Below are 27,663 nucleotides of genomic sequence, written 5' to 3' on the forward strand. Positions count from 1 at the left end.
GTTTACGGCCACATATTGGGTGTTTCTGTAAACTGCAGAGTCAGGGCAATAAAGATACAGTCTTGTTTGGCTGTTAACCCTTGCTTTGTTAGTGGAAAAAATGGGTAAAAATGAAATATTAGACAGAAAAATGAAATTCTCAAATTTCATCCCCATTTGCCAATAACTCTTGTGCAACACCTAAAGGGTTAACAACATATGTAAAATCACTTTTGAATACCTTGAGGGGTGTAGTTTCTTAGATGGGGTCATTTTTGGGTGGTTTCTATTATGTAAGCCTCGCAAAGCGACTTCAGACCTGAAATGGTCCCTAAAAATTTAGTTTTTGTAAATTTCAGAAAAATTTAAAGATTTGCTCCTAAACTTCTAAGCCTTATAACATCCCCAAAAAATAAAATATCATTCCCAAAATAATTCACACATGAAGTAGACATATGGGGAATGTAAAGTCATCACAATTTTTGGGGGTATTACTATGTATTACAGAAGTAGAGAAACTGAAACTTTGAAATTTGCTAATTTTTCAAAATTTTTGATAAATTTGGTATTTTTTGGTGCAAAAAAAAATTTTTTTTTGACTTAATTTTACTAGTGTCATGAAGTACAATATGTGACGAAAAAACAATGTCAGAACGGCCTGGATAAGTCAAAGCGTTTTAAAGTTATCAGCACTTAAAGTGACACTGGTCAGATTTGCAAAAAATGGCCTGGTCCTAAGGTGTAAAAAGGCTGTGTCCTTAAGGGGTTAATAATGGGCGGGGCCAAAAAATTATTGATTTCCTGCTGAGCTTTTAGGATCGCCAAGTAAAAGAATCAGCACAACACACTACACCCCCTCCCTGCAGTTTTAAATATAAAGGGGGCTTTGAAAAATTGAATTAGCACAGCACACTACACATCCCACATTTTTTTGCCTTTCGGACCCCCCCTAGACAAAATTCCTGGGTGCTCCCCTGTTCTCAGGTAATAATATCTGAGAACATGTCTATCAGTGTAAATTATTAGAATTCTTGGTATCAATAAACATGGACATACACATAAGAGCAAAGTCGGACAAACCTGCCAATTTTGACTGAACCAGGTGGCTATCTTTTGTGTATGGGGGGGTGCCGAGTCTACACTGAAAGATAATGTCGGGGTAAACATGAATGGGTCGTGCTGTGTTTCAACATATGTATATGATCCTATGATCCTTTGTCCTCACAGGGGCAGCATCTGGCGGCAGCTTACTCCCCTCTCCGAAAAATACATGCGTACAGAGTCTAATCAATCGTATATGTGTATGGGGTTGTCTGAGGGAATAACTGTCAGTCAAACAAGGGCGATACGTGTAATCATAGACATTTATTATTCCAAAGTATGGTAAAAAGGTGTCCTTTTTGGTATATGGTAGGCCTATAGATGTCTGTATACCTTTTTAACCGTTTTAAAAAGCCTAGTCAACTACGGTATGTACGATTTTCAATACAAGGGGATCCAGTTCCAGTGTTATCTTTTATTATGCTGATTTCAAGACCATGATGTACTGTAGATTATCAAAGCTCACCATTCAAACATCTCCTACATAAGACTACCCAGAGGTCTAGAGCTCCTTTAGTTTTGTGCTTTGAACTTGCTGCTTGGGGTGCCCTTTATTCGTTGTATGAAACTGGATAATCAAATGGTATACTCATTGTTTGTTCACATTGGTTTCCCAAGCTCTTTTACTACAGCTTAAAGGCTATAGACACCTTTGGGGCATATTTTACAAAATGTTACTAATTTGAGTAAAAAATAATTTTTCGATTGGTCTTTAAAAAAAATCTTCAACAGTTTTTCCTTTCAGCGCGTCTGCACACTATTGCTGCCCCTTTCTCAGTAAGGCCACAATCATACCTGTGCTGTGAATTACGGCAGTCTATTCCAACAAAGGAACAGAGCGTCGAGGTTCACTGTAAACGGCGTAGCCACATACCACCAGGCACTGCTGGTTCCCTGTTCACTATAGTGGGATCCAGCAGGGATCTAGCCACTTTCCGGAATATGCTGTGTGTAGTATTTTTTGTCCAGCTGAAAGCTGGCATATATGCGGGATAGAGTGACTGGATCGGAGTGCCAGAGTTCACAACACAAATGTGAACCCGGCCTAAATCTGTCAGAGAGCAGCTCTAAGGCTCAGTCTGTAGCCCTTATCTTTGAACTCCTGACAGATCATAAATACTCATTATAGCAAAATTATTAGTAAACCAGTAAGACTTTAGCTATAATGAGCGTTTATGAGCTGTTAGAAAAGTACAGATACAGCCTGCAGATCAAGCCGTCAGAGCAGCTGATGGATTCACTGAGAAGTGGGAAGGAACAGTCTGCAGATGTACTGGAAGTGAAAGCTGTAGAGGAAAAACTGTTGAAAATTTTTAATAAAGACAAATTTGTAAATTATTTTAGCCCAAAATAAGTAGAATGCAAAGATAAAAAAAAAAAAATTCCTTTAAAGGTCATGGACACCTTTGGTTTTATGATTACATTTTACGCATGTTGGGTAAAAATACTTTTTTTCAATTGGTCTTTATTAAAAAGTTTCTGTGAACTCCTGACCTCATAAACACTCATTTAAGGGTACTTTCACACTAATGTTGTTAGAATCCTGCCGGAACTGCCTGCTGGATCCAGAAATCCGTATGCAAACGGATATATTTTTTTTCCAGAAAGACTTATTTATTGAAATACCGGATCCGTCTTTCCGGTATCATCCGGAATAACGGATCCTGTATTTAATTTTTTTAAAAGCTAGAAAGAACTGCGCATGCGCAGACCGGAAAACTTGATCTGGCGATGCAGCAATTTCCGGAACACTTGATACCGGATCCAGCATTAATACATTTCAATGGAAATTAATGCCAGATCCGGCAAGTGCGGTAGTGTTCCGGAATTTTGGTCAAATACCGTACAAGGGACGGAAGACATCCTGATGCATACTGAACGGATTGCTTTCCATTCAGAATGCATTGGGACAAAACAGAAGCTTTTTTTCCCGGTATTGAGACCCTTTACCGGATTTCAATACCGGAAAAGAATAACGCTAGTGTTAAAGTACCCTTAGCCATATTCTTATCAGTTTGCTATGAGTGTTTATGAGGTCCATGTATGCTGTCTGCAAATAAACTGATTTTTAACCACATGTATCACAAAAACTGCTTACATTTTTTAAGACCAACTGAAAAAAAGAATTTTAGCCTAAAGCAAAATGCAATCATAAACAAATTGCCCAGAAGGTCTCGATGGCCTTTAACTATAGATAATAAGGCATACAAAAAGGATTTCAAAAAGGAGGTTTTCATCATTTTAATCCACAAATAACACAACAATGTAGCATTTCTAAGCAAGCTGCATGAATCTGATGAAAAATAATCAAAGATGTAATGCTCTCATAGCTAATACCAAATTATCACAATCTAGTATCTGTATGATAAGACCACAGAATGCAGCAAATTACCTCTGTTATCATGGACTTCTATGCCAGTACAAAAAGAATAGTGATCAAACAACTGCTTGGCATGTGCATTTGGATCGAACAAGTGAAGATAACGGCTGAATAAATGGTTTCCAAGAAATAAAAATAGCAAAAACTCTCTGCAGTATTACAAAAATAATAAACGTAATAACCCAAGTTACTTTTTCAGAGGAAAAGTCACATTGGTATCTTAGCTGCTCGGCTGAATCATATCGTTCTCTTGTATCGACTTGAGGGAGACATTGTTTCAAGGACAGAATTTGTTATGTACTATGGTCCAAGAATTATCTTAATGTATCTTTTATTGAGAAAAAGCCTGAGAAAAAACACGAGGAATGTGTGTGAAATGAAGCTGGGAATGAAATGGTTCTTCTGGGGCTGACGCCTTGCTACCACCCGTCACAATAACAAATGCCATAAGAAAATTAATGTGATCAAGAGATACTTCTATCTGTACACTGAATAGTGAAATAAATCTTTGCAAAGCTCAGGAGCCAGATGAATTTTAAGAACTTCTTCCGCAGTCATGAAGGGATCTACCCATATTACACAGGATGACTTTATGGTACAAGTATTTCATTCCAATAACTACTGTACTTTTCGTACTATAAAACATACTTTTGTTTCCCCCAAAATGAAAAATGGTGGAGCATCTCATAGTTCAAATGCTAATGACCGTTTTCATTATGGAAGTGGTCATTAGCATGCAGGAGGCTGGTGGAGAGGTGAAGGATGTGCTGTGCTGGCTGTACTTACCACTCCCTGGTCTTGTTCCAGGCCCCACTCTGCACTGTGTCCCGACTGAGTACAGCATCAGAACATAGTGCACGTAGGCCCTCACTACGACCTGACGCTGTGCAATGTCAGATCACAGTGCCGTGCAGGCCAGAAGAAGACCAGTGAGCGGTGAGTCCTGGAGTGGCAGGCTGTCCGGAGCAAGCAAGGTAAGATATTATTATTATTATTATTATTTATTAATGTATGATTTGAGGTCTGATCTGTAGTGTGATGGGAGTCTGATCTGAGGCGTATAGGGGTCTGATCTGAGGGTGATGGAGGCAAGGGTGTCTGATCTGAGGCTGATGGAGGTTGGGAGAGTCTGATCCGAGCATGATTGAGCTTGGGGGTCTGATGAGGATCTGCTTTGAAGTCTGATGAAGATTGGGGGTCTGATGAGAACTGGGGCTCTGATGTGACATCTGATAAAAAATATATTTTGTTTTCTTATTTTCCACCTCTAAATCCTAGGTGTGTCTTATACTCCAAAAATACTGTTCACCTACAGTATTAATAATAGCCATAGAGGCAACAATTCTTTGCTGTCACTGACTTATAATGGGGTCTGTCATGCTTCAGTCTTTATTTCTGTCATTTTCACGTCAGGCTGTCCTTGCTTTTAAATCGAATGGAATCCATCCAACACATGTGCAATAAAGCCTGTTCACGCTGTGAATAAAGCCTTAAAGTATGCTTGATTTGTGGGTATGTTATGCTCAAGCTTATCGTCCAAAGAGTGATTTTACTATCTACTATTGCAAAACTTGGACTACATATAATTCAAGATCAAAAACGGCACTAGTGCGTAACTTCCAATCCTAAAAATGGCAAAGCATATGTACAAACACACTGTCTGACTATTTAGGCCTCATGCACATGGCGTGTCCATATTCCTATCCCCAAAAAGAGATCAGCAAAATACCTTCCATGGGCACTCAGCATTTTTCTCATTCCCATTAACAAGAATAGGACAAGAATAAGACAGAACGGCCACACAGATACTCAATATATACGGATCTATGCATGGCTTCATAGAAATGAATAGGTCAGTGTGCTATCCACAAAAAAACTTATAAAATACGGTCATATGCATGAGGCCCTTAAGGGATGCTGTCCCGTTGAACATGCTGTCTGATCTGCAGGCAGCAATGTATAGGACAGAATACACTGGGGAGACTGATGTATAGTTCTGAGGGAAAAGAGTCTATACAACTTGCATTTTATTCATTTATTATTTATTCATACATTTATTATTCATTTATTTATTTATTGCATCTTATTCACTGATTTATTCATCTAGGCTGAGTCCAGTGAGCAGTCCCATTCAGTGATTGACAGCTATCTCTGAAAGCATGCCAGTCACAGAGTAAGGCTACATGCACACGACCGTGTTTTGAAATCCGCAAATTGCGGATCCACAAAAAAAAGGATGATGTTACGTATCGCATCAGTTTTTTTTGCAGATCCGTTTTTTTTGCGGATCCATTGTAATAATGCCTATCCTTGTCCGCAAACTAGAAAAAAATAGGACATGCACTATTTTTTTAGCGGAGCAACAGAACGCACATACTGATGCGGACAGCACACCGTGTTTTTTGCGGACCCATTGAAATGAATGGGTCCGCATCCTATCCGCAAAAAAAAACGGATTGGACACTGAAACAAAATACGGACTCCCAGGACTCCCAGAGGAGGGATTTCAACCACTAAATTGTAAATTATACTGAATAGTTTCCCATATCATTACATACAGTATAAATCGGATTAGGCCATAGACTGAACAGGTTTTTCCAAGGGGCGCGTTCATTTTAAGTAGGTGTAATAGGCTGATAAAGGAGGATGCTGAAGACTTCATTTTAATAACTATTTTACATGCATTAGCAAATTGTATACCAAGCCCTTGCAATCATACAGTATACGCCACGTTTTAAGTTCTTACTGGATTTAGTTGCGGGTACGGCGAACGGCTTTGTAACCCTGTTTTACCGGAATGCATCACGACACTGTACTACAGATTTTTTTCCATCTGAATAAACCCATTACAGGTTCCCCTTAAATGGGGGAAACATACACCAAGTATAATTTTCGCCTCTGAAAGGCAGTGCTTCCAGGCACCAGGAACGACAGTGAAGGATTCAGAGGCTTCAGTCTGGCACATTAAATGGACCAGTGTGAGAAAAGCTTTGCAGTAACACAGGCGTCAGTCTTCCTTACCTTGAATGCACTGCAGTGTCCCGTCCTCTGCGCGGATTGTAAAGGTTTCTCCTGGGTTAACCTGAACTAGAATGACCTGTCAAAATAAGATAAAAGTCCTTCAGAACAATGTAACATCTGGTGTCTACTGCAGCAGGTTAGGACTCCATACACTAGCGGCCATTATTTAAAGTAGTTGTCCACACTGAGAATAAAATGCACAAACTATTCTGGTCTAGTATTAATATGCCATTTAACCTAGAGCACATACAGAACATCATGTAATCTCTGCTGTATGGAAGATAATGTACTTTGGGAAAAGAAATAAATGCACAAGTTGTACTTCAAATGAATTTCACTGAGTGAGCATGGAAGTCAGCTGGATTTATAAATGGGAACCTGTCAGCAGGAAAATGGTGCCTAATAACTACTTGCCTTCCCAATGTAATAACTATTCTGGAACATCTATTCTTATAACTCTGGGCTGTGCCATTCCTTCATTACTCTTTATACAATTTACAAATGAATTATTAACAATTTGCAATGAAGATCCAGAAGGGTGTTACGTGTGTCCAAGCACAGTCTGACATTATACAATCAGTGCTGCCAGTGTCAGACTGTGCAGAGACACCCCCCCAAATTGGTAACACCCCGCTGGACCTTCAGTGCAAACTGCTATTACTTGTAATTCATTCATAACTTCTAGGAGTAATAAACAATGGGCATAACACAGAAGTCATAAGAATAAAAGCTGCAGGATTGTTATGCCATGGGGAATGCTGGTAGTTACTAAAACAGTCATGTCAGGGGAGGTGACAGGTCCTCTTTAAGGCCATTTTCACATCTGCATTGGAGACTCCATTAAGGACCTCAGTCACAGATTCTGTTCAATGGGGGGAATTTATCATGATGGGAAAATTTGAAGTCCGTTTTGCTTGAGTCTTCATTGGAGAACGTTATTTATCCAATACACATTTATCGAATGTCTCATGTCCTTAGACCTAACACTTCTGTCTAGAGAAGCTCCTCCAGTTTTACTACTCCACCCTCCTCCAGGAGTGAGATTGCGACTTTTTTGCGACTTAAGTCCCAATGATAAATCTGGAGTGAAACTCATTAACATAGCTAACCACAACCACTTTTCCACCCACATTACAAAATTGGAGTGAGTGGTGTAGAAATGCAAAAAGTTGCAAAATTTGCACAAGCAAGTGTTAAAATGTGGCAAAATTTTGCACACTTACTTAAATTTTGTGCAAGTGAGTGCAAAAAGTCGCAAAAGCCCTATTTTTGAAACTTTTTGATGCCAGATTTCTGGAGTGAAGGTATGATAAATCATGGCCAATATAGGTTTTTCTACACTCAATCACCTCGACTCTATCATGAGCTTAAAGGGGTTGTACGGGACATACCCACATTTTCGCCCAGACAGGCCCTGTGATATGAGCATCGGAGAATTTTATGCTCCAATGCTCTTCCTTGTTCTGTGTTGGATTGTGCAGGGAAGGGCTTTTCTTTTTATAACACACTGCTAGGCAGAGGCTTCTGCCCAGCAGTGTTCCCGGTGATGTCACCGGCTCCGATGGGCGGGCTTTAGCACTGACCTATCGCTTTGCCATTAGTAGCGGTGACCTCAACGGGCTTACTGCTGGGTGGACGCCTCTGCCTAGCAGTCCTTATGGAGAGCCCGATACGTCACCCGATCTCCAAAAAATGCCTTTGCCCTTTGTGATCCAGCGCAGGGTAAAGGAGAGCATCGGAGCATGAAATGTTCCAATGTTTAAAACCTCCTTGGCTATCTCTCCCATGTGATTGGATCGCGGCACAGCCAGGGAGAAGGAGACGTCTATTGAGAAACCCTGGCGTCTCCTCCTCCCTGTACCGATGCCCAGGATTAGCATACTGAGCGCTAAAACTTGAGGAGGGCGCAGCGGGGCGTAGGGGCGATGTTCAAAAAAAAAGGGTGGCAGCATCAGCGGGTGAGGGGGGGGTATCCTGCAAGTACAGGTATTTAGCCCCTATAAGTAAAACAGATGAAAGGTCCTCTTTAACGCTGTACATATATGAAGAACTGGAAATACACATTTATTTTGGGCTTAGTAAACACTTGTGTCTGCATCTCCATTTGGATCCGACATCAGAGATTGTGTCACATTTGACACTAAGAAGATCGCTACATGCTGTGATATCCTTCCCATCAAAACGACAGAGACCATGATCGAACCCATCGGACCCCACTGGTACCGGCCATGAAACAGATCAGGCACTGCTGTGCATTGCAGTTGAGTAACTAGGATCTAAGAGCATGAAAGTACTGGACTGACAGCTGTCATATTTAATATCCTATTTAAAATGCCTCAGAGAAAAACATGGCAACCTCAAAATAAATGTATGATTTGCAAATGGCTAAAGTTAGAGGAGATCTTGAGTGCTCGTTCTTACAGAACTAAGAAGCCTGCGTGCTGTGCAGTGATTCAGTGAGTGCACATTCAAACTGATTAGCTAGCTTCCACCTTAATGATGTCCCAAGACTAAAACATTACAGGAGGTCCATCAACATGGAAATGCAGCTCAGTCTACCAGCATCGGGCTATAAAGCAGGGGGAGCAAACTGATATATGGAGTCCAGTGGGCAGTCTTACTGGAATCCTTCACTGTGTGAACATGCGTACCACGAAAGTTATCAGTTACTGATTAGGACAACCCACTGGACTCCTATGCATAGAAAGAGCAGAGATTTAAATACATAAAATGCAAGTAAGGGCTAATTCAAACGACCATATGGCCGTGGTGCCAAGACATGGGCACCGGCCGTGTGGATCCCGTATTGCAGTACGGACCCACTGACTTGAATGGGTCCAGGATCCACAAAATACAGCAAAAGATAGGACAAGCCACTTACTAATGAATTGCTATTATCCATATTGTGCCTTTTGCTAGCTTGATTCATTTTCCCATCACATTATACACCGCTAGTTGCCATGGTTATGAATATGACTACCCTGCAATCCAGCAGCAGTGGCCGTGCTGCGCACTATAGGAAAAAGCGACAGCATCTCTGGTGGCTTTGGATTGTGGACATTCACATAGGCTTGCGCTTGTAAGCACAACTACCACTGGATTGCAGGGTGGTCATAATCATGGAAACGAATAGCGTATCATGTGATGATAAAATGAGATCCTTTGTCCCATTCTCCCTGATTCTCCCAGGATTCTGCCGCTCTACTTGCTTAGCTGTGTCTCGAGCACAGCTTAGCAGGCAGCTTACCATGGCATGCCTGGAAAGCTTTAGTAGCGCCCAGCCTGTCATGGTAACTGATCGGAGCCCTGCAATTTCACTGTAGGGGTTCCAACTGGAAGGCAGAGGGAGCCGCATCCCTCTGTCTTACCTCACAGATGCCGCAATCGCTGCTGAATGCAGCATCTGAGGAGTTAACTGACCAGTTTCGACATGATAGCCATTCCCCGTCATTGCGGTGGGGTTGCTTGCTGTATTATACGGCGGTACCTGTCGCGTATGGAGCAGGCTCAGTGCAGCAGCCGCCTCCAAATAATTTGCATTAAAGGGTTGATGGTAGACACATGGTGTTATTCATTTTATACCTCCACATGCCTAATATTAATAGTAAGTGACACCATCATTAACCCCATGTTGCCCATTATATGAGGTAGGACAAGATGGGGTCACTTACTATTAATGTTAGGCACATTGGGAGACTAAAGTAATAAGACCCTGTACCTCACATTAACATAGGCATACAGCCTACAGTACACACCTATAAAACTGCAGGAAAACTCCTGCAGCAAGATCTTCCTGGATGCTAATAAGTTAAAGGACCCTGGATGATGTCATTACCATCTGACCAGTAACAAGTGGATATTATTGGTCACATGGCGACGACATCAAAGGTTCTTTAACTTATCAGCTTCCAGCACCACGCAGACGTGGTGAGTTTCTCTCTCCACTGCCCTCCTATTCTTCCCCCTCCTTGACACCTCCCCATCAGGCCCTTTGGCCTTTACATTGGTGGCAATGGCTGGCTGCATCGCAGTGAGGAGGGACGCTCTCCCTCCTTCTCCACTGTATAGCCGCTTATGAGTATATGGCGTGTGCTGCGCTTTGCACGTGCCATGTTCTCTGATAGTGATGCCAATCCTAGTATCGCATCGAACAGGGTATCAAAGTATCGAGACTTTGATACTCGGTGCAACCCTAATATGGACAGTCACAATAAATTTGGAAGTGCCTTGGATTAATGTTGTCTACATGATAAATGCAATTTGCTGTAGTTAGACAACCCCTTTAAATTTCATAGTAGCAATACTGGGGTAAAAGATTGGTATTAGCTGCCCAACAGCAAATAGCTCCATTGTTCTAAGGTTAGTTTCACATCTGCAGCACAGCGCTACAGCAGACTGTTCCAACAGAGAACTTCTCCGGATCTGCAGAAGCCCATGACTATAGTTGGATGTGGCGAAAATCCAGCCCAGGCAAATATGCTGGTATTCGGACAGACAAAAAATGCTCATGCACCAGTTTTAGTCCTGCCAATTCCTGCCATTCTCTGCTAGAACAGCCTGCCGGTGAGCTGTGCCGCACATGTGAATGTAGCCTTAGACCAACACACAAAACATACAATTTAGTTTTATTTCCAGAACATTATATTCTGCAGATCAACATCTCCAAAGCAACTTCACACTAAATATAAATGAACTACATTAAAAAAAAAAGCCCAGTATATGCACTTGGGAGCCATAATTTTAATCACTGACCAGAACCAGAAAGGATTACTGAGAAATATTACAGAGCATGGGCTGGACCCTAATCATACCACAAATGTCATCACCACTCTGAACTGTTCATCCAACCCATATACTCTAAGTTACAGCCAGCTGGAACAAACTCCACTAACTGCTGTAAAAAAAAAAAAAAAAAAAAAAAAAGAAATAAGGAACAGTCTAAAACATTCATCTACATGGGCTTTCATCTGCATAGCTATTGCAACAGTTAAAAAATACAGTTGAGATGTTCTTGCGGAAGTCTTAAAGCAACCCTCCGGTTCAAGAAAAAAAAAATCACATTAAAGGGGTCGTGTGGGTTCAGAGCTACCGTAAGTCTGGACATAGCCTCGTTTTCACCCAGGCATCCCCTTTGAAATAAGCATCAGAACATTTCATGCTCCAATGCTCTCCTTTGCTCTGCGTTTTATCGTGCAGGTCAAAGGCTTTTTCTGGAGATCCGGCAATGTACCGGGCTCTCCATGGGTAAGCTAGGTGGAGCTAAAGCCCGCCCATCAGTGCTGGTGACGTCACTGGGAACACTGCTAGGCGGAAGCCTCTGCATAGCAGTGTAAAAAATATAAACAAATAGCCCTTGCCCTGTGTGATAAAGCGCAGGCCAAGTGAGAGCATCGGAGCATAAAAAACTCAGATGATCATAGGTGAAAACGGGGATATATCAGAGTTCAGCTCTGAACCTGGACAACCCTTTTAACTGGGCAATGAACAGGACATTTTCCTGTGACCTCCTCTTTATCTGTTCAGCTGCAGATCTGCCAGTTCCCAGGCTCCTCTTCACCCGTCCAGGTGGCAGCACCTCACCTGACTGGCAGTGCAATAGACTTTATGCTTATCTAGTTCTCCTCTTGGATTGGTTAGCACTGCTCACAGCCAATCCAAGTGCAGCAGGAAGTGTCTTGGGCTACTTAATGCATAGTATGCTTCAAGTAGTCTAAGAGGTGGTGTGGCCATCTTGCATGAGAGAAAAGGAGCCGAAAAGGAGCCTGGGAACTGGCAGATCTGCAGCTAAAAATATGATAACGAGGTCCCCAGGTAAGTGTTCTGTTCCTCCCCCAGTTAAAGAGGTTGTCCGGGTTCAGAGCTGAAGCCAGACATCCCTTCATTTTCACCCCGACAGCCCCCCTGACTTGTGCATCGGAGCAGTTCATGCTCTGATGCTCTCCTTTGCCCTGCGCTAAATTGCGCAGGGCAAAGGGATTTTCGGGAGTTCTGGTGACGTACCGGGGCTCTCCATGGGGCTGCCAGGAACCCCGGTGACGTCACCGGCACTGATGGGCGGGATTTAGCTCTGCCCTAGACAGTAAAACGGCTAAAGCCCGCCCCTCAGAGCCGGTGACGTCACCGAACACACTGACGGGAGGAAGTTACCGCCCGGCAGTGTGTTATTGAAAACAAAAGAGCCCATGCCATGTGCGATTTAGCACAGGGCAAGGGAGCGCATCGGAGCATGAGATGCTCCGATGCTAGCCTCAGCGGGGTTGCCTGGGTGAAAATAAGGGTATGTCCGGGTTCAGCTCTGAACCCGGACAACCCCTTTAATGTGAATTTATTTTTTATTTTTTAACCACAGGTCACTAACTTCTCTCATAAAGTCAATGCAACCCAGTGGAACAAATGCATTCCATCTACAGACTCCAATTTCTGTTGTTGCCTTCAAGAAAAAGTTGCATTCAGCACAATATTCAGATGCACAGTCCCTTAAGGTGGGTTTAGATGGGCCGACTGAGCGGCTGATTGTCAGAAAGGAAGCGTTCTTTCCTGACAGTCAGCTGCTCGTTTAGTGAAGGAGACTGCTCATTTATATGCAATGATCTCCTTCACTGTATGAGGATGGGGGGTCGCTATTACAGGTCAATCTCATGGCACTGCACCAAAAGTGGACCCTCATTTTAAAAAAAAAAGGAATTGGGAAGCAACTTTAAAAAAAAAATTATGTTAAAGCACCAAAAGTACATCAAAGTAAGCAGTAAGACACTGGTAATATACTGACACTGTACTTCACACTCTGCAAGTAATGTAATGAATATTAGACAAATCTGTTAAAAACACACAGATATCTCTGGAAACCTCTCCACTTTACTATGAAGGCTTTGCAATCCATTTTATACCTGGTGGAGTTCATGACCAGTCAATTTCTTCCAACCAAAACTCAACTTGTTTTATGGGACTCTCTTTGTGCTCAGAGGCATTATCATTTTGAAAGTACATACAGAGTTTGTGTTTTCCTCTGAGTTGATTTAAAATTATATATGAAATTAGAGGCATATGGCTGTGGAGAGGAGGGTTCATGCATAAAATGGATCTCCAATATGGCTGTGTCTTTGAGCCTAAATGCTGAAATAGGCTAGACCACTGGTTATACATAAAAGCTTCCAATGTCACCTTTAAGTGATGGATTCATTCTTTATCAGGCAACAAGTAAGATAAGGAACTCATGCAATACTGGATGAGTCACTCATAATCTGGCACTTTAATTTTTGCATGTCACTATCCTTAAAAAACTGATATTTTAAAAATAGAAACAGAACCTCTCACAATCCTGTTCATAAAGCAGTCTCCATGGTTTATGCATATGCAAGTACGTTGTCGTTATCTCTGTGACATCCTCTTCTCATCTGCTCTGGTAATTGTCATCTTTCCCTACTGTTGCTAGGTTCCATCGTTTGATTCGAGCCAACAGCAGGGAGCATCGCTAATGTTTATCTAGGACGCAATACTTCTTCAAAAGGCCAAAAAACACATTTTCACTTCCAGTAATGGGTGAAATTTTCTTGTCATTTCTCGCAACTTTAAAACAAATTTTGAACCAAGAGGGTTTTCACCTGTCTGATATTTTTAGCATGTAAGGTTCGGAAGGAGCGTAAAAATATAAAATACTCTCTGTGAGCAAATCCTAATGCTTTAAAATTGTTTCAAGCCAGCTTGAGATTGATGGTTGTCAGAAAATTGGTTCAATTATCCAAACATGAGTCACTTTGAGATCATGTGGTCAAAGAAATGAGATACGCTAGATTTGCCTAATTTGCTAACTTTTTTTGCCCAAAACATTGCTACAGAAATATGCGGGTACAAGTGTTTTTATATAGTGTATTGTGGTAGGGATGTGTCAAATGAGCACAGTTTGGGCAACAATATTACACAAATGGTGACTAAAGCCTTTTCCCAGTAATATTTTCTTCAGCCATTACATCTCAGGAAGAATACAACCTAAAACTAAAGTCAAAAAGTGTGACTAGAACATGCTAGCACTGTGTGATCCCAAAATGACTATGGAATATTACAAAGAATGTCATCAGATGTCCAATGCATAGTTTCTGTAACATTTGAACCAAGCACATCAGACATTTCTTAGACCCTTCATCAGTTTTTAGAAAAAAAAATTCTGCTGGCGGCATGACATGGAGACCTCACCAAATGTATAAAGCTCCTTTACATAGTAACCTCAAGAAATTGTGGAAGTCTAAAGGTCCTCTGCCTCCTACCCAAATGAATGTCATGACATGTCTTTTTTAACTCAATACTGAATAAAAAGCCTATCGACAGGATAACTTCTAAGTATCTAATTAGTGGAGGTCTGACTGCCGGGACCCCCACCATTCATGAAAGTCGGAGTCCTGTTCCCCCAAACAAATGGAGCAGCAGGTTGATTGTGCAATCCATTCACTAAGGCTCAGTCTAGCCCACAGGTAAATCACCCAGTAGGCCTCTGACACAGGGTGTACCCCTAGTCCCCCAGCCCCTGCACAACTGGCACATGGCACAGCACACTGACTGTATGATATACATGATATACAGATAGGTAGCATACAGCATCTCGACTAGCCTATGCATCTATATAAAACATTTTATACTACCCATTTTATAATTATAAACACATCAGGGGCTTAGATGATTTCTAGGCACAGAGGCAGCTCTGCCAATATCCTCTTTCCCCAGGGAACGTCTTCTCAACATCCCTCCAGGGCCCCCGATTAGTAATCATCTGGCAGTGTCTTGCTGCTGCCTGTCGCTGTGTGACATGTGTTACTGGCTCACATAACTAAGAGGGTCCTAGTCCAAAGCAGGAGCCAGCCAGCAGAATACTGGTATGCTGGATAGAACGGTATGAGCACAGCCTAGATTGCAGCAGGGGTGTAACTACCATAGCGGCAGACCAGGCGACTGTTATGGAGCCCAGGTCAAGAGTGGGCCCAGTCATAGTTGGGATCATCTCCTCTTCTACTGGAGGTGGAAACTGGAAAACTTGGTCAGGACTCTACCCTCTAAAGGAACAACTTTTACCAAGTGAGGCAGTGGAAAAATGGCCCAAGGGTCATTGAAAAGGGGTTAGGCGGAAACCCTTGTGTCCTGTGTGGGGGTCCTGGTTTGATCCTTGCTATGGGGCCCTTACTTCTCTATGTATGTTACTGGGTAGCAGGCTACTACTGAAAATGATGGGATCTCACAGTTTTAGGGATTTGCAAAGGGGATATACATTAAAATTTCGATGGAGCTATACAGCCGACCCTCACAGTTAAGTTTACTGGTGGGCCCTAATCACCCCAGTCCAACACTGCGTTTACTATCTATAGAATTGGCAGAAATAGTAAAGTGCTGTAGTTTCTGATCCTGTTTTCAGATGACATAGTGCAACTGAATGAGATCTCAAAAATCAGTTTTGCAGCAAAACAGACATCCATCTCCACTGAATTAGTCACTTCCAGTCGCAAACTGGGCAATGTGCTAAATTTCTGATATACTGTAGTTTCCACTGCACCAAATTGTACAGGGGGATGGGATATATCGGAGTCAGCATTTTTATATAAATACAGGATTAGATGAGAAAAAAAGAAGATGTTCCCGATAAAGAAAACTTCTCTATAACTAACCATATAAAAAACATTATTACCATAAAATTATCTCTCAGCTAAATAAATGAAACAGAAAATTTAATTAAGAAGATTACCAGTCCAGAGATTTAGAAAAACGGGAATGTTCTGTCACCAGAACAAATTTAAATGAAGGACAGGAAGTGCCTCAATAATTGTCATGTTTTGCTAATCTGTTAGCAGAGCTACACAAACTGCAAACTGTAAGGAAGATGCTCTTCCAAGTAACAGAGCAATTACTACAGATATGTGCAAACACCCTTCTGGATGTACCGTATTCCATGTGTCGGCAAAGAACATTCCAACAGTTCTACTTCACTGAGAAAGAAGTGTACATGGAACATATATGTTGTAAATAACAATATTACAGTTGCTTAAAGGAGATGTCTCCCATCAGCAAATGCCATTTCTCATGTAGAGAAAGTTAATACAAGGCACTTACTAATGTATTGTGTCCAGCAGCAGTGGCCGTGCTTGCATACTGTAAGAAAAAGCACTGGCCTATGCACACTCTCGCAGTACCAGCCACCAGAGGCTGGATCTTTATGCTATAGAGTGCAAGTGCGGCCACCGATGCAGGATTGCAGGGTGGTCATAACCATGGAAACAAGAAGTGTATAATGTGATGGATCAAAGCCAGCAAAGGAGGCGATATAGATGATCACTATACATTAGTAAGTGCCTTGTGGTAACTTTCTCTATATGATAAATGCTATTTGCTGAAGTGACACAACCCCTTTGCTATTTTGCTCAGCTCCTCCTGCTCTGTAACCTGCTGCTGACAGATTGGAATACATGTTCAGCGTAAAAGATTTCCTTTAATTGCGCAAGGAAAATCATTATGATTAAATTGATATTAACAGAACCCCCAACAATAGAAGATTGAATTATGTATGTTACTGTATAAAAGCTTTAAAAAAAAAAAGTTGACCATCATTGACGTTGTCACAATTGTTTCCATGAGATGACTAATGAATGCAGTGTTTGACGCAGGCTAGAGGTGTGAAGTCTAAGGGATCTTTAGGCATGGTATTCACCTTTTTAACCTCTGTACAAAGATATGGACTTCACTACTGGAGAACTCCTGGTCACGTCTCCTGAATAGTCGCTGAACAATTCTGTGCTATTGAGCTATTTTCTTTACTGCGCAAATGCATCCACAACTGCATCATAATTTTTAGAACCACAATTGGTTTTAAACAAAGTTAATGGATGCAATTTTGACTGCATGTTTGAAAAATCTCATTTTGATCCAGTTTTTGAAATGAAAATGGAGTGGATCATATAAAGAGGGAAAATATTAAAAACTAAAATTTACTTCCCCTCTTTTTTGAGACCCTTCTGGTCTTGGTTTCACAAACTGCATAAAAAACCTGAAGGAGTGGCAGCACCCTTATTTCAGAAAGTAATCCAATAAAGTCAGCTGAGCTGTAGTCCCGCTAGTAACACAGAGTACAAGCTAAGGTTAGAACACAGATATCTGTGAAATAAAGAAGTATAAATGTAAAACAATACAACATAAATGAAATCTTCAGGTCATTTTTTTACCATGCTTAGAAGATGATTCTGAGAGGGCGACTGTTTTAGTACTATACTATGTAAAAAGACAGGCCATAAAGTGGGTTCTTCTTCAGGAGAAGGTACTGAAACCAGTTTGGATGGGGATTGATAAGAGCATATTTTCATTTGAGAAGCCTTTTGGATTCTGTGCTTAGGCATCAGATATCCAGAAGATACAACTTACAAAAGCAACCTACTTTACATCCTGCATCTCCATGCTATGCTGAGATTGGTCTTTAGATATTTTAGATATTTTAATATGCTAACTATGTGAAATTTGTGCGGCAACCTCTTGACTGGAATCTCTTTGCTCCCCATTCTTTTTTCTGTCCTATATGTAAACGGGACTCCTAAGGTTCAACAGAGACGTAACAATGGTTTCTCTATTTCTTCACTATAATGCTGTCCAATCAGCAGGGACAGCCTTAGGGTTGCATCTTCAAGGTTGGAGTCCTTGTGTAGAGAGCAGGGTCTCGCAAAATCAAGTTGATCTCACAAGACTCTTTTCTCCGGCTGGCCTGCATTGCCTTACAGTCAAGCAGGAGACAGTGATGTGGCTGGGTGGGCAGTGTAGCTATGTATTTCAGATACATATTCACCATATTTTCTACCAAAAACAATTACAGGAGAAAAAGAAAATATATTTTCTTTTGGATAATTAAATTGTTGACAAAAAAAAGATAGGTAAACATGGATCTACACTAAATGATAATGGGCATTAACCTTGAACTGACTTGAAAGTGAATTTTGCATAAAGCTTTCACATCAGTCAGTTTTCTCAATTTTCTTTTTTCATGCCAAGTATCCATACAATGTGTATTACTTTAAGCAGCTGCTATGAGACCTTGAAACCAGCTGTCCCAACAGAAGATGCTTTTCTGGACTAGTCCTTTATTATTTATTTCACATTTTGATCCAGAATAGAGGGCAGGGCAGATTGTAACTAGCCATCTGCTCAGATAGTTACTATATGCTGTTTCCAATGTAACCTCGCAAGGCTAGGTTTTCTGTGGACCTCCCAAATATTTAGAAAGGTTATGTTTAATACTATTATTGAATGTTTAAAAATACAAACACTTATTCTGAAACGAATGACAAAACGACAGCAATTGTTAGATTATTACCTATTCACACGTCAGATAACATTTTGGAAACTCTCCTGAAGCTTCAAATCTTGAAGGCATCAGGCCTGCTGGCAATTTTTATAATGAAAGACTAGCATTGATCAGAGAAAACTTAAAGGGATTTTCCAGGATATTTGCATTGATAGCCTATCCACATGATATGTCATAGGCTATCCACAGCATAGGCCATCAATATCTGATACGGGGGGGGGGGGGAGTCCCCATATCAGATTAGCTGTTAACTTGTAGTTCTGGTGAAACACATAGCTCCATACACTGCATAGTAGATGGAGCTTGCTACCACGGAGCTGCTCCCATTCACTTCTATGGGTGCAGTGCTGCAGTAACCAGCTCCATCCACTACATAGTGGAACAAGCTGTGCAGTTTTTTCTACTATTTCCAGCCCTAGAGCTACTCGGGAACAGCTGAAGATATGCCATGAATACAAAAATCCTGGAAAACCCCTTTAACCACTTCACATTCAGGCCTTTCGCCCCCTTCCTGACCAGGCCTAATTTTGCAAATCTGACATATCTCACTTTATGTGGTAATAGCTTTGAAACGCTTTTACTTATCCAAGCCATTCAAAGATTGTTCTCTCGTGACACATTGTACTTCATGACAGTCATAAATTTCATAAAGTCAATATATTTCACCTTTATTTATGAAAAAAATCCCAAATTTACCCAAAAATTTTTACAAAAATGTGCAATTTTCTAAATTAAAATGTCTCTGCTTTTAAAACAGAAAGTGATAACTCATAAAATATTTATTACTTAACATTCCCCATATGTCTACTTTATGGTGGCATCATTTTGTAAAAGTCATTTTAATTTTTTAAGATGTTAGAAGGCTTAGAATTTTAGAAGCAATTCTTTACATTTTTAAGAAAATTGCCAAAACCACATTTTAAGGACCAGTTCAGATCTGAAGTCACTTTGTGGGGCTTACATAGTGGATACCCCTCATAAATGTCCCCATTGTAGAAACTACACCCATCAAGCTACTTAAAACTGATTTTACAAACTTTGTTAACCCTTTAGGTGTTCCACAAGAATTAAAGGAAAATGGAGATCAAATTTTTACATTTACATTTTTGGGCAAATTTTCCATTTTAATCAATTTTTTTCTTTAACAAATCGAGGGTTAACAGCCAAACAAAACTCAAAATGTATTACCCCGATTCTGCGGTTTACAGAAACAACCCACATGTGGTCGTAAACTGATGTAAGGGCACACAGCAGGGCGCAGAAGAAAAGTAGCGCCATATGGTTTTTGGTAGGCAGATTTTGCTGAACTGGTTTTTAGATGCCATGTCTTATTTGAAGCCCCCCTGATGCACCCTACAGTAGAAACTCCCAAAAAGTGACCCTATTTTGGAATCTAAGGGATAAGATGCCAGTTTTGATAGTACTATTTTGGGATACATATGATTTTTAATTGCTCTATATTACGTTTTTTGTGAGGCAAGGTAACCAAAAAACGGCACGTTTTTTTTTTTTTTACAACATTCATCTGACATGGTAGATTATGTGCTATTTTTATAGAGCAGGTTGTTACGGATGCAATGATAGCAAATATTTCTACTTTCTTTGTTTCAGCTTTACATAATAAAGCATTTTTGAAAAAAAATATGTTTGTGTGTCTCCATTTTCGGAACGCCATATTTTTTTTATTTTTCTGATGATCGTCTTGTGCAGGGGCTCGTTTTTTGAAGGAAGAGTTGACATTTTTATTGGTACCATTTGTGGGTACATGTGATTTTTTTTGATCATTCATTATAACAACACTATGGGGCAAGGTGACCAAAAAATTGGCTGTTTTAGTACAGATTTTATTTATTTATTTTTACAGCGTTCACCTGAGGTGTTAGATAGGGATCGACCGATATTGATTTTTTAGGGCCGATACCGATAATTTGTGAACTTTCAGGCTGATAGCCGATAATTTATACCGATATTCTGGGAATTTTCATTTTTGAAAAAAAATAAAAAATTCCCACAAATCTGCTGAAAATTAATGTTTATTGTTAATGTGTATTTTTTTTGTTAATCTTTCTTTTTCATTTATATTTAATATTTTGGTGTTTTTATTTTTGTAATTTTTTTATTATTTTTTTAACAAACTTTTAGCCCCCTTAGGGACTAGAACCCTTGTCCTATTCACCCTGATAGAGATCTATCAGGGTGAATAGGAGCTCACACTGTCCCTGCTGCTGTGTGCTTTGTGCACACAGCAGCATGGAGCTGATCGTGGCAGCCAGGGCTTCAATAGCGTCCTGGCTGCCATGGTAACCGATCGGAGCCCCAGCATTACACTGCTGGGGCTCCGATCGGAGGAGCAGGGGAGAGGGGATCCTGTGGGGGGGCTCACTGCGACTGGGGTGGGGGGGCCCTATGCGCCACCACTGCTTAATACTGGGGGGGAGGGGGGGCGCACTGCACCACCAATGCTTAATGCTTGGGGGGAGGCGCACTGCGCCACCAATGCTTAATACTGGGGGGGGGAGGGGGCGCATTGCGCCACCAATGTCTTAAACTGGGGGGGGGGGGGCGCTGCGCCACCAATGAAGCTTAATCTCTAATTTATTCATATACAGGAGGCGGGAGCTGCAGGATCACATAGCCGGCTCCCGACCTCTATGACAAGTAGCTGCGATCCGCGGCACCTGAGGAGTTAACTACCGCAGATCGCAGCTACAGCTCATAGAGGTCGGGAGCCGGCTATGTGATCCTGCAGCTCCCGCCTCCTGTATATGAATAAATGAGAGATTAAGCTTCATTGGTGGCGCAGTGGCCATAGTTCCTCCCCTCCTCTTGTCCCCTGCCCTCTCATTGGCGGCAGCAGCAGCAGCACAGGGGGAGGAGACACTGCTCCTTCTCCCCTGTGCTGCTGCTGAGGGAACACGGAGAGCGCTGTCAGCAGCGCGATCTGTGTTCCCAATACGCTATCGGAATATCGGCCAAATAAATGCCGATACCGATAGCGTTCAAAATCCTGAATATCGGCCAATAATATCGGTAAATCCGATAATCGGTCGATCCCTAGTGTTAGATCATGTGACGTTTTAATAGAGCAGATCTTTACGGACGTGGCGATACCTAATATGTATACTTTTTCTTGTTTATTTAAGTTTTACACAATAATAGCATTTTTGAAACCAAAAAAATGATGTTTTGGTGTCTCCATAGTCTGAGCTATAGCTTTTTTATTTTTTGATCGATTGTCTTAGTTAGGGTCTCACTTTTTGCGGGATGATGTGACAGTTTGAGTGGTACTACTTTGGGGGACATATGCCTTTTTGATCGCTTAGTGTTGCACTTTATGTGATGTTAGGTGACAAAAAGGGCTTTTTTTATTTCTTAATTATTACTATAATTGCATTTTTGAAACAAAAAAATGATGTTTTAATGTGTCCATGTTCTGAGAGCTGTAGTTATTATTTTTTTTTTGAGCGATTTTCTTATGTAGGGGCTCATTTTTTGCAGCATGAGGTGAAAGTTTTATTGTTACCATTTTGTGGGACATACGCCTTTTTGATCACTTGGTGTTGCACTTTTTGTGATGTAAGGTGACAAAAAGGACAATGCTTTAATTTATTTTTTTATCGTGTTTATCTGACTGGGTGGATCATATGAGATGTTTATAGAGCCGACCGTCTCGGATGTGACAATACCAAATATGTCTATTTTTTATTTTATTTCTTTTTCTATTTTTAACATTTGTTTTTAATTCCTTACTTGTGGATTTTTTTTTTTTTTACATGTGAAACCTTTTTTTTAATTTTACACTTTGTGTCCCCCCATAAGGGGACATTTAACTTCACTTTTTTTTTTTTCCACTATTGATTTCTCCTGTAACTGGGGCTGACATAGTAGCCCCAGTTACAGTGGAAATACACCCCCCAGAGGGCTGATCGAGGTTTGTAAAAGACCCGACAGCTCCTGCACTCTCCCGGCTCATGACCGCCTGGCCTGAACAGGAAGCGCATAGCGATCTAGGAGGCAGGGACACCTGGGAACTGTCCCTGCCTTCTCTCTGGGTTGCCCTGCTATCACTGACATTCAGAAACATCCATTCAGAGATAGAAATCCACCTCCCGGACGTTTATAGTCAACGGGCAGACGGGAGGTGGTTAATGAACTTTTGAGAAGTCACTAACTATATATTAAAATTATCATGACCTCCTTGCCAGTTTAGCAGTCATTAACCACTCATTTCATGTGAAACAAACTAACTTAAAGCAGAGTTTGTATTAGCACATTTGTGAACTTCATGTCAGATTCGTGTAGAGGACTAATCATCTCTCATGACATGTCTAATTTAGTAACTACTTGCATTCCCCTTGCAATAATAATTCTGGAGCTTCTATTTTTAGAACTTTGTTGTGCCATTCCTCTATTATTCTTACTAGAAGTTTATGTATGAATTGCCAGCAGTCTGCAATAAAGATCCAAATAGGTGTTACTAGTTGGGGGAGGTATCCCTGCACAGTCTCACACTATCCAAACAGTGTTGTCAGTGTCAGACTGTGCAGGGACACACTCCTACCTGGTAACACCCAGATAGACCTACTATAATTTGCTGACTGCTGGCAATTTATTCATAAACGTCTAGTAAGATTAATAGAGGTTCAACCAGTGCATTCCCAATGTAATAAGAGATTTGAACAAATCCTACAATACCTCAATCTGGAGTTTAACATCTAGAATTCCACTATAAACCCCATCACAGTTGAAAGCACAACTCTTCTTCACAATACTTTGCCAACATGTATAACATCTTCCCTCATGTCTGCTATACAATGCAATGGCATTATTAATTTAATTGACATTTCCCACTGTGTTCACCCGGCGTACCAGACTAGGGAAAGAATTTTGGTAAGGAAAGCAATGATCACATTTTAAATGATGGCTAAGGCAATACATTCCCAAACATAAACCATTTAAATTAATACTTTCATATGCTTAAGAGGCTGGGATCAAACAACCATAAAATGATGGTTTAATGATGTGGTTAGAAATGAACAAAAAGATATCTAACAAGTAAAAAGAATAAAGTAACATTTCCCAGACTTTATTTCAATGGAAAAAATTAACCAGGTCCAGAAAAAATAGAAAACTGAATGTTCAGCAAGATGCACGACTGGCCATGCAAATGTCAGAGTAATGCAAAACCCAAGACCAAAATATACTGGATATACAATGGAAATTATCTGGCAAAATTAAAAGGAAAATGTACTATTAAGAGTGCGCTGTGTTAAAAAAAAACCCTATGGGCTATTTACTATACAGGGAGTGCAGAATTATTAGGCAAGTTGTATTTTTGAGGATTAATTTTATTATTGAACAACAACCATGTTCTCAATGAACCCAAAAAACTCATTAATATCAAAGCTGAATATTTTTGGAAGTAGTTTTTAGTTTGTTTTTAGTTTTAGCTATTTTAGGGGGATATCTGTGTGTGCAGGTGACTATTACTGTACATAATTATTAGGCAACTTAACAAAAAACAAATATATACCCATTTCAATTATTTATTTTTACCAGTGAAACCAATATAACATCTCAACATTCACAAATATACATTTCTGACATTCAAAAACAAAACAAAAACAAATCAATGACCAATATAGCCACCTTTCTTTGCAAGGACACTCAAAAGCCTGCCATCCATGGATTCTGTCAGTGTTTTGATCTGTTCACCATCAACATTGCGTGCAGCAGCAACCACAGCCTCCCAGACACTGTTCAGAGAGGTGTACTGTTTTCCCTCCTTGTAAATTTCACATTTGATGATGGACCACAGGTTCTCAATGGGGTTCAGATCAGGTGAACAAGGAGGCCATGTCATTAGATTTTCTTCTTTTATACCCTTTCTTGCCAGCCACGTTGTGGAGTACTTGGACGCGTGTGATGGAGCATTGTCCTGCATGAAAATCATGTTTTTCTTACCTTGCAGACTTCTTCCTGTACCACTGCTTGAATAAGGTGTCTTCCAGAAACTGGCAGGACTGGGAGTTGAGCTTGACTCCATCCTCAACCCAAAAAGGCCCCACAAGCTCATCTTTGATGATACCAGCCCAAACCAGTACTCCACCTCCACCTTGCTGGCGTCTGAGTCGGACTGGAGCTCTCTGCCCTTTACCAATTCAGCCATCTGGCCCATCAAGACTCACTCTCATTTCATCAGTCCATAAAACCTTAGAAAAATCAGTCTTGAGATATTTCTTGGCCCAGTCTTGACGTTTCAGCTTGTGTGTCTTGTTCAGTGGTGGTCGTCTTTCAACTTTCTTACCTTGGTCATGTCTCTGAGTATTGCACACCTTGTGCTTTTGGGCACTCCAGTGATGTTGCAGCTCTGAAATATGGCCAAACTGGTGGCAAGTGGCATCTTGGCAGCTGCACGCTTGACTTTTCTCAGTTCATGGGCAGTTATTTTGCGCCTTGGTTTTTCCACACGCTTCTTGCGACCCTGTTGACTATTTTGAATGAAACGCTTGATTGTTCGATGATAACGCTTCAGAAGCTTTGCAATTTTAAGAGCTGCATCCCTCTGCAAGATATCTCACTATTTTTGACTTTTCTGAGCCTGTCAAGTCCTTCTTTTGACCCATTTTGCCAAAGGAAAGGAAGTTGCCTAATAATTATGCACACCTGATATAGGGTGTTAATGTCATTAGACCACACCCTTCTCATTACAGAGATGCACATCACCTAATATGCTTAATTGGTAGTAGGCTTTCGAGCCTATACAGCTTGGAGTAAGACAACATGCATAAAGAGGATGATGTGGTCAAAATACTAATTTGCCTAATAATTCTGCACGTAGTGTATGTGGCATTAGGGAGAACTAGCAACATACCCCTCCTCAGACAGACACATTAAATCACTACTAGGTAGGTAGCAGCCTCTTGCTTTAAAGAAGCACTACTACAAACATTTTATTCTCTGACCTGTTAGAAAGGTACATTATGTAAATTGTAGTGAAGGTAATCTTCCTACTGATGACTGTATTTGTGAGTTATCACCTCCCCTCTGATCCACATCTGTGTCATGTGACCAACTCTCTAACCTCCAACTGACACAGGACAGGAAGTCAGTTACTTCTCTGTTAATTCCATTGAGACTAACATTGAGTCTCCCATAGGAATACATAAAGAAACAAGCTTCCTGTCCACACATAAGAAGCTGTGTTGTTTGGAGAGTCATAGTGTTGATCACATGACACAGTTGAGGATCAGAAGGAAGGTTATAACTCACAAATACAGTCACTGGTAAGAAAATTACCTTCACTACAGTTTATATCATGTACCTTTCTAACAGGTCAGAGAATAAAGATTTTTATTGGACTGCTGCTTTAAGTCTTGAGGAGATAGATGGGTCCAGAGAAAGGGGAAAGCTGGGGGAAGGGGGGGGGGGGGGTAGAATGTTCTTAAAGCATTCTCTTCTCCCAGATGGCAATAGGGAGCTAGTCATTTCTTTTAACAGGAGCACCTGTCTTTCACTCCCTTGTCGAGCAGTAAAGGTTAAGATTTGAAGGAAGCCATACTCACCCTTACTGACCTCCACACCTGCCATTAAAAAACTGCTCCAGTCTACACAGTGCTTTCCACTTTCTGATTGCAGCTCAAAACACAGGGAAGGTCCGGAAAGGCATGCTGAGTCAATCATTGACTGTGGTGGGTCACCGCTATGGCCAGTGACTGGCTGAGCAGACCTTTCCGTTTGGGGCACATCAAGCAGGAAACAGAAAGTGAAGAGCAGTAAAGAGCAAAGGAGAGTTGGAACGGCAGGGGCTTCTAATTATATATAAAGGGGGAACAACAGAAACTATGTGGCAAACAGGTAAACATTGTCTTACGTTTTTGTCCTTCATTAGAGGGAATAGTTGGCCAAACTCAGAGTTTCAGATCATCAACAAAGTCATTCATGAAGTTCTATTGATATACAAGTGTAGAAACTTAAAATTGTGAAAACTAGATCTACCTTGTCCACAACTAATTCAGAAAGCAAATCATGACTTTACTAACATTAACACTTTATTAAATTAGATTTAGAATAGCTTTAACCAACCTGCTGTGATCCATCCCCATTTACTATATGAGGCATCATGGCTACCTCCCCATTCAGCAAGGGTGGCAGTTCCAGTGGGATTTGGTCGGTCATCATCATTGTGACGTACATTCATGGAGAATTTTCTCTCAGCTGCCTTCCTAAAGAAAAGAAAAATAAAGGTGTTTGCAATGTCTAATATTTTGTTTCAATGGCGATCTATTTATCTATTATATACCACTTGACAAATGAAATGAAAGTGACGAAAGAAGTTAAAGGGGTTTTCCGAGTTAAGAAAAAAAAATATATATATATCACTGTAAATCTGATGGGCAGCAATATATAACTAAGCTAAGCAAGTTTTAGGCCCAAAAATTATATTTCCTAATTTCCCTGGTTGTCTTCTGGCCCTTTGTTTACCTGCAACAACAACAATCTCTGTCCCTCCCCTGCTCTGTAAAGGGAGTGAATACTAGTGCTGCCCTGAGTGACACGTCTGCCTGCTGGGAGACTCAGCAGCATGTTTTATGTGTAGGACTACAAGCCCCAGATGTACAATGGCGCTGCTGATACACACAGAATCTCCCCCCTACCTGTTCTTGTGCAATACTCTGCAGAACACCTGTAGTTTGTCAGCTCCTGTTACCAGCATTTGTCTCCTCACTGCCTGCAGCTACTCAGTAAATCCTTCAGCCCTGAGTCTGTGCTACTGAAGGGGTTAACTGTTTCCTGAATCCAGGGAGACAGCAATAAGCAGCAAATGGCAGTGCAGGGGGTGTGGCCAACACAGTGACAT

At 41.0% G+C, this 27,663-nt stretch overlaps 1 protein-coding gene across 4 annotated transcripts in view; it reads right to left on the bottom strand.

Moving 5' to 3' along the window:
* The window catches only part of FNDC3B (fibronectin type III domain containing 3B), a 373,528-nt gene that overhangs the window by 278,309 nt on the left and 67,556 nt on the right, over positions 1-27,663 (bottom strand). For 3 of the 4 annotated variants that reach the window (XM_044291978.1, XM_044291975.1, XM_044291977.1), the window contains exons 2-3: positions 26,889-27,028; positions 6,482-6,557 (exon numbers count right to left, since the gene is read on the bottom strand). In XM_044291978.1, the coding sequence (XP_044147913.1) occupies positions 6,482-6,557; positions 26,889-26,999 (187 nt within the window). In that variant the 5' untranslated portion in view covers positions 27,000-27,028. The remainder of the gene's footprint in view (positions 1-6,481; positions 6,558-26,888; positions 27,029-27,663) is intronic. The other variant, XM_044291976.1, reaches the window with a different exon arrangement.

This window comes from Bufo gargarizans, chromosome 4 (assembly GCF_014858855.1).
Source record: "Bufo gargarizans isolate SCDJY-AF-19 chromosome 4, ASM1485885v1, whole genome shotgun sequence".
Taxonomy (NCBI): domain Eukaryota; kingdom Metazoa; phylum Chordata; class Amphibia; order Anura; family Bufonidae; genus Bufo; species Bufo gargarizans.